At 38.4% G+C, this 13,731-nt stretch overlaps 1 protein-coding gene across 9 annotated transcripts in view; it reads right to left on the minus strand.

The window, feature by feature from the left end:
- Nucleotides 1–13,731, minus strand: part of LOC121431006 — a 111,898-nt gene that overhangs the window by 78,599 nt on the left and 19,568 nt on the right. For 6 of the 9 annotated variants that reach the window (XM_041628463.1, XM_041628457.1, XM_041628460.1 and 3 more), the window contains exons 2-5: nucleotides 12,173–12,212; nucleotides 10,726–11,073; nucleotides 7,703–8,023; nucleotides 4,157–4,492 (exon numbers count right to left, since the gene is read on the minus strand). In XM_041628463.1, coding sequence (XP_041484397.1) covers nucleotides 4,157–4,492; nucleotides 7,703–8,023; nucleotides 10,726–10,999 — 931 coding nt within the window. In that variant the 5' untranslated portion in view covers nucleotides 11,000–11,073; nucleotides 12,173–12,212. Of the gene's footprint in view, nucleotides 1–4,156; nucleotides 4,493–7,702; nucleotides 8,024–10,725; nucleotides 11,074–12,166; nucleotides 12,213–13,731 lie in introns of all 9 variants that reach the window. The other 3 variants (XM_041628459.1, XM_041628462.1, XM_041628461.1) reach the window with 1 other exon arrangement.

Consider the following 13,731-nt stretch of genomic DNA (forward strand, 5'->3'; position numbering starts at 1 on the left):
TATTTTATCCAAGAGTTTATAGGCTAACTAAGATTTCGCCGGTTTGACGGTTAGTAATGGCGAAATGAAAGCCAAGCACAAGAACTGTGAATTGTTTCTGTAGAAGGATCACAGGAGATCAGCGCTTTGTAACTTTGGAAAAAGCTCTTAACAAGAAGTAATTATCATTATTAACCCAAGCTCACAACCCGTAGTTTGGGCGGCCAGAACCCCGTAACACAAAGGCTAACGATCAATTGTGAATACGAAAGTACAATTGGTTGGTGCCGTAATCACCTTTACAGTATAAACAGACCGCGCCGGCGCTGGGCGGCCGGCCGTCGGATCGACCGTTGTCTGGATTTTGTATGTTACTCGCGGGCTACGTCCGGGCTTTTGTTATTTCAAAACGTGTCGATCATCAACTCAGAAATGGCGTGTTCAGTGCGATATCAAAAGTCGAGACTGCATTTAAAGACGGATTATTGTAGCTTTTTAATCAGTTCTCGCACAGTTATCATCGTATGCATACAATATTATTCGTCTTCGTTCAAACCGAGTTATTCAACAAGCAATTCCGTGTTTCGCCTTCGCTTCGGTACACTGGGACAAGGAATAAGCGAAAAACGGGGGTGGAGAATAATGGGAAAGATTAAGCGAAAATGGGGGTGGAGAGTAATTGGAATTAGCGAAAAGGAGCGAGGAATGGGAATGAATATTCAAAAACAGGGCAGAAAGAGAGAGGGATGATAGGAATTAGCGAAAACAGGGGAGGAAGAGAGGGATGGGAAGGAATAAGCGAAAACAGGGGGGGGGGAAGGAATAAGCAAAAACGGCAGAAAGAGAGAGGGATGATAGGAATTAGCGAAAACAGGGGAGGAAGAGAGGGATGGGAAGGAATAAGCGAAAACGGGGGGGGGGGGGGGGGGGTGGGAAGGAATAAGCAAAAATGGCAGAAAGAGAGAGGGATGATAGGAATTAGCGAAAACAGGGGAGGAAGAGAGGGATGGGAAGGAATAAGCGAAAACAGGGGGGGGGAAGGAATAAGCAAAAACGGCAGAAAGAGAGAGGGATGATAGGAATTAGCGAAAACAGGGGAGGAAGAGAGGGATGGGAAGGAATAAGCGAAAACGGGGGGGGGGGGTGGGAAGGAATAAGCAAAAACGGCAGAAAGAGAGAGGGATGATAGGAATTAGCGAAAACGGGAGGAAGAGAGGGATGGGAAGGAAAAAGCGAAAACAGGGGGGATGGGAAGGAATAATTAAAAACGGTGGGGGGCGGAATTAAGAAAGGGAACAAAAAGAGGAAAGGGAAAGAAAGCGAGGATAGGGGAAAGGAGAAATGGAAACGGAAAAGTGAAAGTGAAAAAAAAACAATGGAGGATCCAGGGGGGCCTAATATTTGAAAAAATAAAAGAACGAAAAGGCGCCGCTTAAAAAAATAAAGGAAAGAAAAGAACATTTTGACAGGGTCAGACTTTACCCCTTTTTCAATTTGTACTTTTATGGCGCCGGTGAAGTACAAAAATATGTATGCCGCTCGGCATTACGCCCCCCCCCCCTTCGCCAAAAGCTGGATCCGCCTATGAAAAAGTAAGAAAAACATACAAAGCGGGAAAGGAAGGAAAGAACATGTGAGAAAGAACAAATCATTCCATTATGCTAGCGTGATTAGTCAGAAAGGGAAATAAATGACAAAGATGCACAAAATAGCAAACAATTAACGGCGGGAAATCAAGCTGAGGTAGAATGGAATGAGTCAAAAGTTCGATTGGAAAATTAACAAAACGGACAAAGAAAACAGAGAACTATAAACACAACCGGGTTGTCTTGTTTTAATGTTTGAATCATACTTGCAATTAGATTTAAAATGGCGGCTAGTTTTAAGGTTTAAAATGAGACTTGGTGATTTTATTATTTATTTTACATCTATTTATTATTATTACGTTTTTCTCTCTCTCTTTTAGGGGATCTCTCTCCTCCAAAATAAATCAATCTTACAAAGGCTTTTGCATGGTCTCATTCTTTATCTGTTACTGTGTTAGAATAAAATATTGGTTGTGCTTGATTTGATCCGAATCAGCATTCATGTTGGAGGTGCCATGGCCGAGCTGTGTCTGGCTATACATGGAGAGCGCGGTCAGGCGCCGATCCCCGCGGCTACATTTTTGCTCTTATATCCTGCATTCAGATACATGGAAATCCTTTACGCATTATTTGTAACTTGGTGTGCACTTGTTTGTTTAAAAAGTGAAAGCGTATCTTCCCTAATCCATCCTCTGTTGGAAATTATGATGGGACTTAATTACTCATGGTACCTCCTGGCTCTTTTTGTTGTAGAATTAAGACGTTTATGTCAAGGTTTTTTTTTCTCTGCATCACTTTTAGAATCACTTTAACCTTTTTTCATTATACCTTTCTGTATTTTGTTCTAATTTTGAATCATTTCAATGCTGTATACCCCCCCCATGATGGGTACGATATTGAACCCAATTATTGAACAAATTATTCGCGTTTTTACTCACACTGTCTCAATCTAACTTAAATATTTATAAAACATGAGCACATAAGTAAAGGTGAGGTACGAATTATTTTGAAGGCCCATCTTACCATTTTACAAGGGATATTTTTTTAGAACATGCGGTTAAAGTTCAGGTCATAATGACACGCTTGATAGACTACATGTCACGAGTCCGGGTAAGAGTAAACGCCATCGACATTCAAACAAGCCGATGGCACAATCCCTCCTCCATGGTTTTAGGTCCAACTTTTTAACCCCGCCTTTTATTTCATTAATAAGGGAGATCATGGCATTCTTTTTTTTCTTTCACGAAGATTATTATAAAACCCCGGTTTAACCAATGATGTGTACGTAGGCGATAATTGATTGACGTGGAACGTTGTTTCGTCTTGCAGTCGCACGTGACTAGCAAGTTGACTATTGTTCTCAATGCAGCCTCCTCATTGGTTAATCGTTTCGCCTTTTTTGGCACGCGGTTACTAGGGCCTTTCGGTTAGCTCGGCGGTGGCAAAATATATTTTTTTCATGGAGCAGGGTCAAAACGGAAGTCAAACTTCGAAGGCGTTTTTCTCTTGATTTTTATTTTCAAGAGCCCAATTCTTCCTCCATTCTAAAGCTAATATCTCCACTAATATTTACTCCTAAGGGTCGAGTGATATATCAAATTAAAGGTAAAGAAACGGGGAATAATAATCACTAAAAAAGTTGGATTTGAAAAATTCCGACTTGTCTCTCATTTCGGTATGCCGAGTCACATATACCAGAGCTGCGTTCTTTCATCACTTTCATATGTTTCAGAATGGTGGAGCATGACAAGACATGACTCCCAGAGATTATCAGGCTTTCCATGTTATACCCAAATTATAAGGCATACATGTACAGTACTTTGTATATTCTGGACTAACACAATAACAAATGAAGAACTACATGTCTATGAAAGATGCCAATAATAGAGTATGGAAGATATAATAATAACAACAATAGGCATTTATATAGCGCCATCTATCTAGAAATATTCTATTCCGAGGAGCGTTTTTATCATTATTATTGCCCCGGCTTTAGCTCGAGCTGCCTTTCAGCGCTCATGCATTCAAGGAATTAATCCTGCCAGGTACCCATTCACCTCACCTGGGTCAAGAGCAGCACAATGTGGATAAATTTCTTGCTGAAGGAAATTACGCCATGGCTGGGATTCGAACCCACGACCCTCTGTTTCAAAGTCAGAAGACTTATCCACTGGGCCACAACACTCCACACATACTCTTATGAAAAGGAGGAGATGGATCGGACATGAAGAGAAGCAGATGACATGATAAGGACAGCACTGCATTGGACCCTCGAAGGAAGGAGAAAATGAGGTTGACCCAAGTACACCTAGCAACGGATAATTCACCCTTTCAAGCATGTGCTCGTAGGCAAGAATTTACTTGTTCTTTTCATGTAACAATTTACTAGCCCGACAGTGATTTTTACTGGTCTGTCGGACAGGCGCTAGTGTCATGCGCTGTGTATAATACATACTCCGTGATCATAATTTTTGTTTAAAAGTAACAAATCATACAAAAAAGTATTGATGTATTCACAGCAAAAAAGAGGACCAAATAATCTAAAAAGGGAATGGTTGGCATGTCTGCATATGTACATGCAGGTACCTCACCTTGTTTACAGGTGATGTGGACTGCTTTGCATTCGCCATCTGGAGTTCGCCGGTATAAATAATCTTCATACTGGCATTGCCGAATATCAGACTCATTTCCGTTGCAATAGATTTCTAATTGTAGAACGGGATTCATGATGTAGTCGACCGACTGCACAGAAGCTGCGCTGGCTTGGCCTTGACCCATCATACGACACACAACATGTCCTTCCTTCAGTGTCCAGCGAGAGGAGGCACTGGTCCACACACACCATGTTCGCCATTCGTCGTTATGGAGAGTTTGTACCATGTTCATGCCATTCATCAAACGAATTTCGGGTAAGACACCACTCTCGTCTGAAAATCGATATCAGATATAAGGGTCATTCTGGGAAAAAAAGACCTAAAAGCATATAGTCCTCAGGAAATAATGGGGTATGCTAATGGGCAAGTCCAAGAATTCGCGCACGTTACGTATGGGACATTTCAGAGGCTTCAATGACCTGAAAAATAGTGTTAATTGACTTTGATTAGATTGAATACCCTCATGATGGTAGACATCTAGGAGAAGAATAATCATGGAAAAAATGGTGGCATATGACCTCGACCTTGACCTTTTAGAGAGAAAAGATGGGCCGTTACGTATGGGACGCAGAAAAAAGACGATTTTTAAAACAATTTTTTCAAGTTGAGAATTCTCTGAAAGTATTTCATTTGACAACTTGTAACTTAGTGTGATAGAAGTCACAATACTCTAGTATATCTAAGGCAAGTTTCATGTCATAAGCCAAATCCCTCTAATTACAGACTCTAATTAAACAAATTAATGACATGTTACGTATGGGACACTTACGTATGGGACATTTTGTCCCCATAGAGAACGTACACAATTTCCCCCATAATTCAACAAATTGAAATAATTTAAAATATGGACATAACAAAAGAGTTTCTATCTTTTAAAATGTTCTATTGAGACATATTTGATATGACTGAAAAGGAAATTAGCCGTTTCAACATTTTTTCCCTTGTTTTTCATGGTTTCATGAATTTCTTATGTATTTCTATTGTTTTTTATTTTATTCATATTTTTCCATTTTCACAATCTTTTCACTTCAATTGTTTTCATTAATCAGTATTCATAACAAATAAGTCTTTAAAAACTAAAGAAAAGGTAAATAATCACTTTTTAGAGCACTCTTGAATTTTTTTTTCTCCATTCACTTTGTACACAAATCTCCCCATTGACATTGTGTGTAAATGTCCCATACGTAACATGTTGTCCCATACGTAGCAATTTTTTAATTAACTTTTAATTAAAAAGTAAACTCTATTTTTGAAACTTTTTGGGGTATAACATTTTCATACTTTATAAATTAGAACTTCCCAGAGATGCAGCAATGCAAGTACTGTATTATGAGAAATAACTTAAAAAAACATCCTCAAAATGTTACGTATGGGACATTCCATCCTTGGACAAGACCTAATTTGCATAATTAATTAGATGACATCACATTTTTTCCCCAAAAAGTAATAAGATGTTAGGGGGTCCATGTCCCACCTATGACTAAATCTCACAAGTTTTGTTTTTATTTTCTATGAGTTTTTATAATTGTCCCATACGTAACGCCCATTTTACCAATTATGCAAATTAGGTGCCCCAAATTAGCATAAATATGCATATTATCAGATTTTTCTTATTGAAATTTTAAAATTTAACATTTGGGCTTTCTTACCCCACCAAAGATAACTTCTTAAATTAAAGATGAAATTTTGCCTTCTAGGGTGACCTTTTCTTGGACTTGCCCTAAAGTATGTTAAAAAGATAAGGAGAAAGCTCATCACTATAATGCGTGGAAACGCTACATATCAAAATGTTACACGGTTATAATGAGGTAACTTAACCCTAAATAGACTGGGCTATTTCGACGCCTAAGAAGACTGGGGGGGGGCTGATTCAGCCCCCCCTTATGATCTCGGCCGTCGATCGCGCGATCGCGACGAAAATTGGCACACGCGTTACCCATGGCATTATCTACAAAACTATAACATCAAATTCTGCAAAAATCTCATGTTTGATTAATTATGCTAATTTATGCGTAAAATCATAAGTTTGCTATAATTAATAAAATAATGCCCCTGAAATGCTAATTTTTGTTTCACATACTCTAGATAGGCATCTGATCAAATTTATTTAAAAAAAATTTCAACATCACATTTATTTTCTTATGTATTCTATTGTTTTCTAAATTTCTTATGTATTTCTTTGTTTTTCGACTTTTTGTTTTTTATTGTTTTTTCAATGGAAATTGTCGGGGACTTTATTTGGACCATAAAAAAGATAAAATTAATTGAATTTAAGCAGTAAAAGGAAAAATAATGATACATTTATGAATTTTGGTTAAAAACACTATTTGCATTGGATTTGTACACAAATTCACGTTTTTGAGTAATTTTGGGTGTGCATGCACTTACGAAATGTTGCGTAATTTCCGAACCGCGTACCCGGGGGTCACAATTTTGGTCTCAAAAGTTGCGCGAGACTTGAAAGTAAAAAGTCAGTGAGCGACGCGGTCAAAAAAATTTGCGCGGCGGATTTATCGCGAAAAATGTCGAGGGGGGGCTGAATCAGCCCCCCCCAGTCTTTTTAGGGTTAATGTACATGTTGGTAGATGTCGCTCTCCAAAGTAGCTCTGGCAGGGTAGCTACATGTATAGAACAAGTGTTTATCAAAAAGGGTACACATACTTTAGAGTATGAAAAATCACATTTGACACAAAAATCAATCATTATCAAATGTCACTGATTGGTCTGTATTGTTTTCACCAGAAAATAAAACAAATTTTTACACTCAGTCTTTTAGCTTGATAATTTCAGCCCAGACCTAGGCCATGGACGTAGTAGTAGCAGTTACATGTATGTCCATGGTTAGACCATGGCATACACTGAAAGTGGCATACAGCTACAAGTACATGTATCTTCACCAGAAAAGCAAGAACTGTACAGTAAGAAGTAAGCCACTCTGCACTAAAACAAACGTACGGTGTAAAGAATTATGCCAGTATTCTACTGCTATTATAAAATGGGTATAGGTCCGGACTTCACCAATGTTATATAAAGGAACCATGCGTACGCTGTGGGAAAACAAATAGTGGGTGATTTCAAGTCTGGTATTGGCTTTGGTGTTGGGTGTTGGAATTTGGATTGCCTCCCCTAGCTCAAAAACCTATTCTGAGTTTGCAAAACTGATCTAGATCACACCATTGACATCTTACATCTTAACAACTAGTGCGTAAATTTCAGGACCATCTTCATTTTATGTTTGGTGTTATACTCATGTTAAAATTGACCTATCACCAACACCAAAAGGTCAACACTGAACTTCAAATCATCCATTGATCATGATGTACTAAAGTTAACCAGTTGGTGACTGAGCCTGCATACATGTACATATCTGCGTGAGTCTATGAAAAACATGTTATAGCAAAAATAGTTCAGTCTTCAATGGGTCAAACGTTGGTCACAACTGTGTTGAGGGCTGAAAGGACTGTAATAAGGGAAAAATCTTACCAACCGCACAGTAAACAGTGACTACTTCACATGATGCGCTTGAAGGGTAGTTTGTTGTGCTACTCCAGCAATCGGAATAATGTTTCTCACCCCCTTCACAATGTAATTGAAAATGAATGAGTGAAGTCACCGATGCGTTATCAGGCAGAGTCCCAATGTCAAGGGCATAAGAATGTTCCATCATGCGACATAAGACGTGGCCCTCGTTTAGAGTCCAATTAGATCGATGGCCTGTATCAAAGCACCAAGTTCGCCAATACCCATCTTCAAATGACTGCACCACATTCCCTTTGTCCTGACGTAAAATCAGCTGCTCCGGATCTGATAGAGGGGACAAATACGTGGTAATTGCTGGATACGGATTGAATGTGTTTATTAAAGGGATGGTCCAGTCTGGGGATACTGTATTTCTATCTCAATAAATACAATTCACAGAGCAAAATGCTGAAAATTTGATCAAAATTGGATAACAAAGTTTTTGAATTTTAAAGATTTGCATCATTCCTGTGAAACAATTCTAGGCATGTTTTCATGAATATTCATTAGGTGGGCTGATGTCATATCCCACTTGTTCTTTTGTACTTTATTATGAAACTAGGTTTATCAAAAAAAAAATCTACCAAGAACTGCATGTAAACAATTGGATTGACAACTGAAAGTGCATTAGTTACATTATTTATTGCTGCTACTTATTTTTTTTCATCATAAGTGGAAACACACCATTTACACATACATGAAAAAAGGAAACATTTATTATTTCATGTACATGTAATAACATAAGAAAAAGAAAGTGGGGATATGACTTTATCAGACCACCTACTGAATATTCATGACGATGTGGATATAACTGTTTTCACAAAATATTCATAAACTTAAAAACTCAATAACTTTATTTGTTGTCCCATTTTGACAAAATTTTCAGCATATTGCTCTGTGAATCCGAAATAGCCCAGTCCTTTTTAAGGTTAAACCCATACCCCAGACTATCCTTATACCAAAAGACTTAAGTTTTTTTTTATTTCAGAGTGTCTTTCGTCACCCCATACTGTTTGATTTAATACCCGGGGGGGGGCCTCGGAGGCCCCCCCTCAACGAATCGCGCAATATTTTCGCCGTGCGAAATGTTTTGACCGCGCCGCTCGCTGACTTTTTACTTTCAAGTCTTGCGCAACTTTTGAGACCAATTTTGCGTCACCCCGGTACGTGGTTCCGAAATTACGCAACATTATGTAAGTGCATGTCAGACCAAAAATTGCTCAAAAACGTGATTTCGTGTACAAAGTCAATGCAAATTGTTTTTTCAACCAAAATTCATAAATGTATGATTATTTTTAGTTTTGCTAGTCTAAATGTATTCATTTTATGCTTTTTATGATCTCAGAAGAGTCCCAAACAAATTTCATTGAAAAAACAAAGAAAAACAAAAGGTCAAAAAACAATGAAATACATAAGAAATTGCAAAAAACAATATAATACATAAGAAAATGATTTGATATCACTATTTTTTTCATATACACTTGCTAAGGACAACACAAAGAGTTTCTATACAAAAAATTAGTACATTTGGAGCTTTATTTAGGGAGTTAGAGGAAAAAGTATGATTTCGCATACTAATTACGCATAAATTAGCATAATCACTTAATAGCAATTCGCATGAAATAAATTACTATACAGTCTTGTAGATTATGTCCCAGGCAACCCCCGTGCCAATTTTCGGCGCGATCGCGCGGTCGACGGCCGAGATCTTAGGGGGGGCCTGGGAGGCCCCCCCCCCCGGCCATAGGAACTCCCAAAATACCCCGGCCTAGATAGGGCCCCAGACTGTCGCAAAGCTTATGAATATTGATGATTTTGCCACACAGCACCCATTTTGGTTTCACACTGCAGTTCTTTTCACTGCAATAAGCTGGCTAACCCTATTTTTTAGCAGGGCCATACATGTACCATGCTATTTACCTTCCTAGCCTAATTTGGTAAAACCTACATGTAGTGTGAAGCCAAAGTGGGCTAAAGCTCTACCCCAGGAAATTGGAGGGGCCAAGCCACCCCCTCCCAGCCCGACATATAGTCATATACCGGGGTATTTTGGGAGTTCATATGGCGGGGTGACCGTCAACTGCGCGATCACGCCAAAAATTGGCACGCGGGTCGTCTGGGACATAATCTACAAAATTGTATTGTAATTTATTTCATGCTATTAAGTGATTATGCTAATTTATGTGTAATCAGTATGAGAAATCATACTTTTTCCTCAAACTCCCTAAATAACGTTCCAAATGTTCTAATTTTTGGTATAGAAACTCTTTGTGGTGTTTTATGCAAGTGTAAATGAACAAAATTGCGATATCGAATCATTTTCTTAGGTATTATATTGTTTTTTGCAATTTCTTATGTATTACTTTGTTTTTTGACCTTTTGTTTTTCATTGTTTTTTCAATGAAATTTGGTAGGGACTCTTCTGAGATCATAAAAAGTATAAAATAAATATATTTAGACCAGCATAACTCAAAATAATCATACATTTATGATTTTTGGTTGAAAACACAATTTGCATTGACTTTGTACACAAAATCACGTTTTTGAGCAATTTGTGGTCTGACATGCACTTACATAATGTTGCGTAATTTTGGAACCATGTACCCGGGTGACACAAAAGTTGTGCAAGACTTGAAAGTAAAAATTCAGCAAGCGGCGCGGTAAAAAAATATCGCGCAGCGAAAATATTGCATGAATCGTAGAGGGTAGACCTCCAAGGCCCCCCCCCCAGGCCTAGATAGGGTTAAAGAAAAATTTTGTAGTGTGAAAAGCATATACTTGTTTTTTTTAGTCACAATCCCACCCTGTTTGAAGGACAAGCAAGTAATGGGGTCAAGCAAGCAATATATGATCCACTTTAAATTGAACATCTCATATCATATACAGCATGCATAAACCTGACATAATAATAATTTTACATACAAGCACATTGTCGAGACTTCAGTGACATGATAAATTGGGGGAAAAAAAAAGGATTATCAACTCACCATGGGCACATGTAACGCCCACCATTTCGCAATTGTCAGTGTCATAATCGTACATGCTATAATCGTAGGAAGAACACTGCAAATAATTATCCTCATCCCCAGAGCAAGATAGGCTCAACACCAAAGAAGAAGAGTGACGAAAAGCATCGGGAGTCGATCCATCACACCAAGTACTTGATGAACCATGAGAATAGCCCATGCTACGACACGTAACGTCACCTTCGCTTTCCGTCCAGCGAGACAATGAGGAGGATCCTACTCTAACACATGCCATCTGCCATTTTCCATCATGAAAGAGTTGTAAGAGGTTTGTACTGTTGGTAAGTCGTACACGAGGAACATCTGCGCCTAGAGAAAAAGAAGACAAGAAGGACCAGATAAACACTCCTTCCCTCACATATGTGGGGAAAGGAGAAGTTTGATGATACACATGGTAATTGAAAATCCTCACATCCTGAAATCAATCTACAAATCGCCATCGACGATTCGATGGTCCTGGACATATTACCAAACACTTTAAATGAATTCGATAATATCAAATTCAATATTATCATAAAATTCATCAAACTTCCATTTTGACCACTTGAAAATGGTATTGTACTACTACTAACTTGTGCTTCCAGTGGGAAAAGTTCAGAAAACAAAAAAATCGCTGATGAGCTACTTTTTAACATATTTTGTTATTCTGATTACCGGTATAAAGGTTTTGAAAATGTGTTTTTGACCATTTTTTTATCATCAAGTTCCCTTTGGAGGGATGTTGCAAAGTTTTGAGCCAGTGAAATCAGTTTTAAAGCGTATGATAGATGTGATCAGTACATTTACACGGGCAGTCGATAAATAATGAATCACTATTGTATTTTTAAGCTATTATTTTCGCGGGGGCTTTATTTTCGCGGATTTCTGAAATGCCAATCAACCGCGAATGTAGCCAAACTGGAAAATATTGACACATTTAGTAATTGATGCCAATGTCCCCAACAGCAAAGCTTTGCTGTATTGCAAACATCCTGTGTGGTGAAAATATGGAGATATAAGCACCTCTATATTTATAAAAAAATAAGGTTGAAAAAGTACAATTTAGTAATTCAAAGTGTTTTGTTAATATCTCACCCTTTTAAAGTTACTTTTCCATGTGACCAAGGAACAGCTTTAAAAGTTGGGGGGCTGACTATTAAAGAGAAAATAAATGAGATGGTCACATTCAGGTCTTTGATTTGTGCACATTTTGAGAAAAAAATTGGGAATAACGCCTGCCCCCCCCCCCCCCCCCCCCCCCCCGTGTTTCAATGCCCCTGCAATCTTAGCTTTAGAAGTAGTGCTGACCGTACATGAGGCTTAGAGCAGCATGAGTCACATCTTTCTCTGAATTTTAAATACCAGAAAGATGATTGCAACATATCAAAACACACTTTAAAACAGGGAAGAAATGAACAAATACCTGTACCTGACGAGCTTGGATAATCGACGGAACCGGCTTGGGCAAACTACAGACAGAAACAAATGATAAAAGTACTTCAAAATATCATTATTCATACATGAACACACACAAAAACACACCTCCATATAATATGCAGTTGTGCTCATAAGTTAGTGAATAAGTTGCAACAATGAAAATCTAAAACCAGTTGTCCTTCCATTTTTATTTTGTTCTTGTAGGAAAATTTTGAAATTTCGGAATGACTACTTTTCATAAATCATACAAATATTTCAATGAATGGAGATCAAACCCCGGGGACCACTTCCATTGACAAGTGGATACCATGCGCGACCACAGGGTCCTGAAAAGCACCCTAAACACGTATTTTCCATATTCTGAAAATGCACCCCTTAACAAGTATTGGCGTGTGAAACCCTACCCTTAGCAAGTATTGGAAACAAATATTGGCAAGTATTCCCAGAACTGAGCCCCTAAACAAGTACAGCGATGTATTTTCCATATTCTGAAAATGCACCCCTTAACAAGTATTGGAAACAAAACGATACTCTTAGCAAGTATTCCCTGAAATGAACCCCTAAACAAGTACAGAGATTGTTATGTCACGTGTCCGTCGGTCGTCGGTTTTACCTTTAGACACCATTATCTTGGTTCAGTACGGCCCCACCTTCCACACCTCGTGCAAATTGGACTCTAAACACGTAGTGTTGGGGCAAAAAACATCCTTTATGAAACATTTTACTTTTGTTTTATCATCCCTGCATATTTGACCCTTAACACGTATATTTTTCCGAGCGAAATCAATACCTTTTTTCAATAGTTTTGTGTTTTTGACACCCTTATCACGTTACATAAGTATAACGTGCCCTATCTAGTCTGCTATGCAGACTCTGAATGGCTCGTGAGGTGGGATCTGTTACTGGTTTTCGAACCAGCCTGAAAGGGCGAGCGAAGCGAGCCATTTAGTCTACTATGCAGACTCTAAATGGCTCTTGTAGGGACAGTGATTTTCCGCGATCGCGGAAAACGGAATCGGCTGTTTGAAACGGAAAGTGGCTTTTCAAACGGAAAATCGCGGAAAACACGTTTTTTCTCAAAATGCACAAAAAAGCAACAGAAATTAATCCCAAATCCTCAACAAAATACTAATATCAACTGAAAAAAGACGATCTCACTTCGCAACAACAATCGTGACAATCAACACATCGTAACTACACTCGAGCCTCTCCATCACTCGATCGTATCCAAATTAGTTTACACTTACGTCCGCATAGAAGGCAGAATCCGGCCGTGTGTTGCTGCCCTCTGCATTCGGTCATAATATAATGACGGTAATTCATCAAATCCAAAATGGCGGATATTCGGAAGTCGTCGACTGCTCAAAACGATGTCTGAAAAGTCCCCAAATCAGCGATAAAATCCCATTTAACGATAAAATAATGCTAATAATATGAAAGGTGAGAATATATTAATGTTATGTTTCCCTAATTTTTATTTTAGCTCGAATCTCTTCGATTAAAATGGATTTTAAAGCGATGTTAGTACATTGGTAGATGCAAATTTTGAGC

The sequence above is a fragment of the Lytechinus variegatus genome, chromosome 17, assembly GCF_018143015.1.
Source record: "Lytechinus variegatus isolate NC3 chromosome 17, Lvar_3.0, whole genome shotgun sequence".
In the NCBI taxonomy this organism is placed as follows: Eukaryota; Metazoa; Echinodermata; class Echinoidea; order Temnopleuroida; family Toxopneustidae; genus Lytechinus; species Lytechinus variegatus.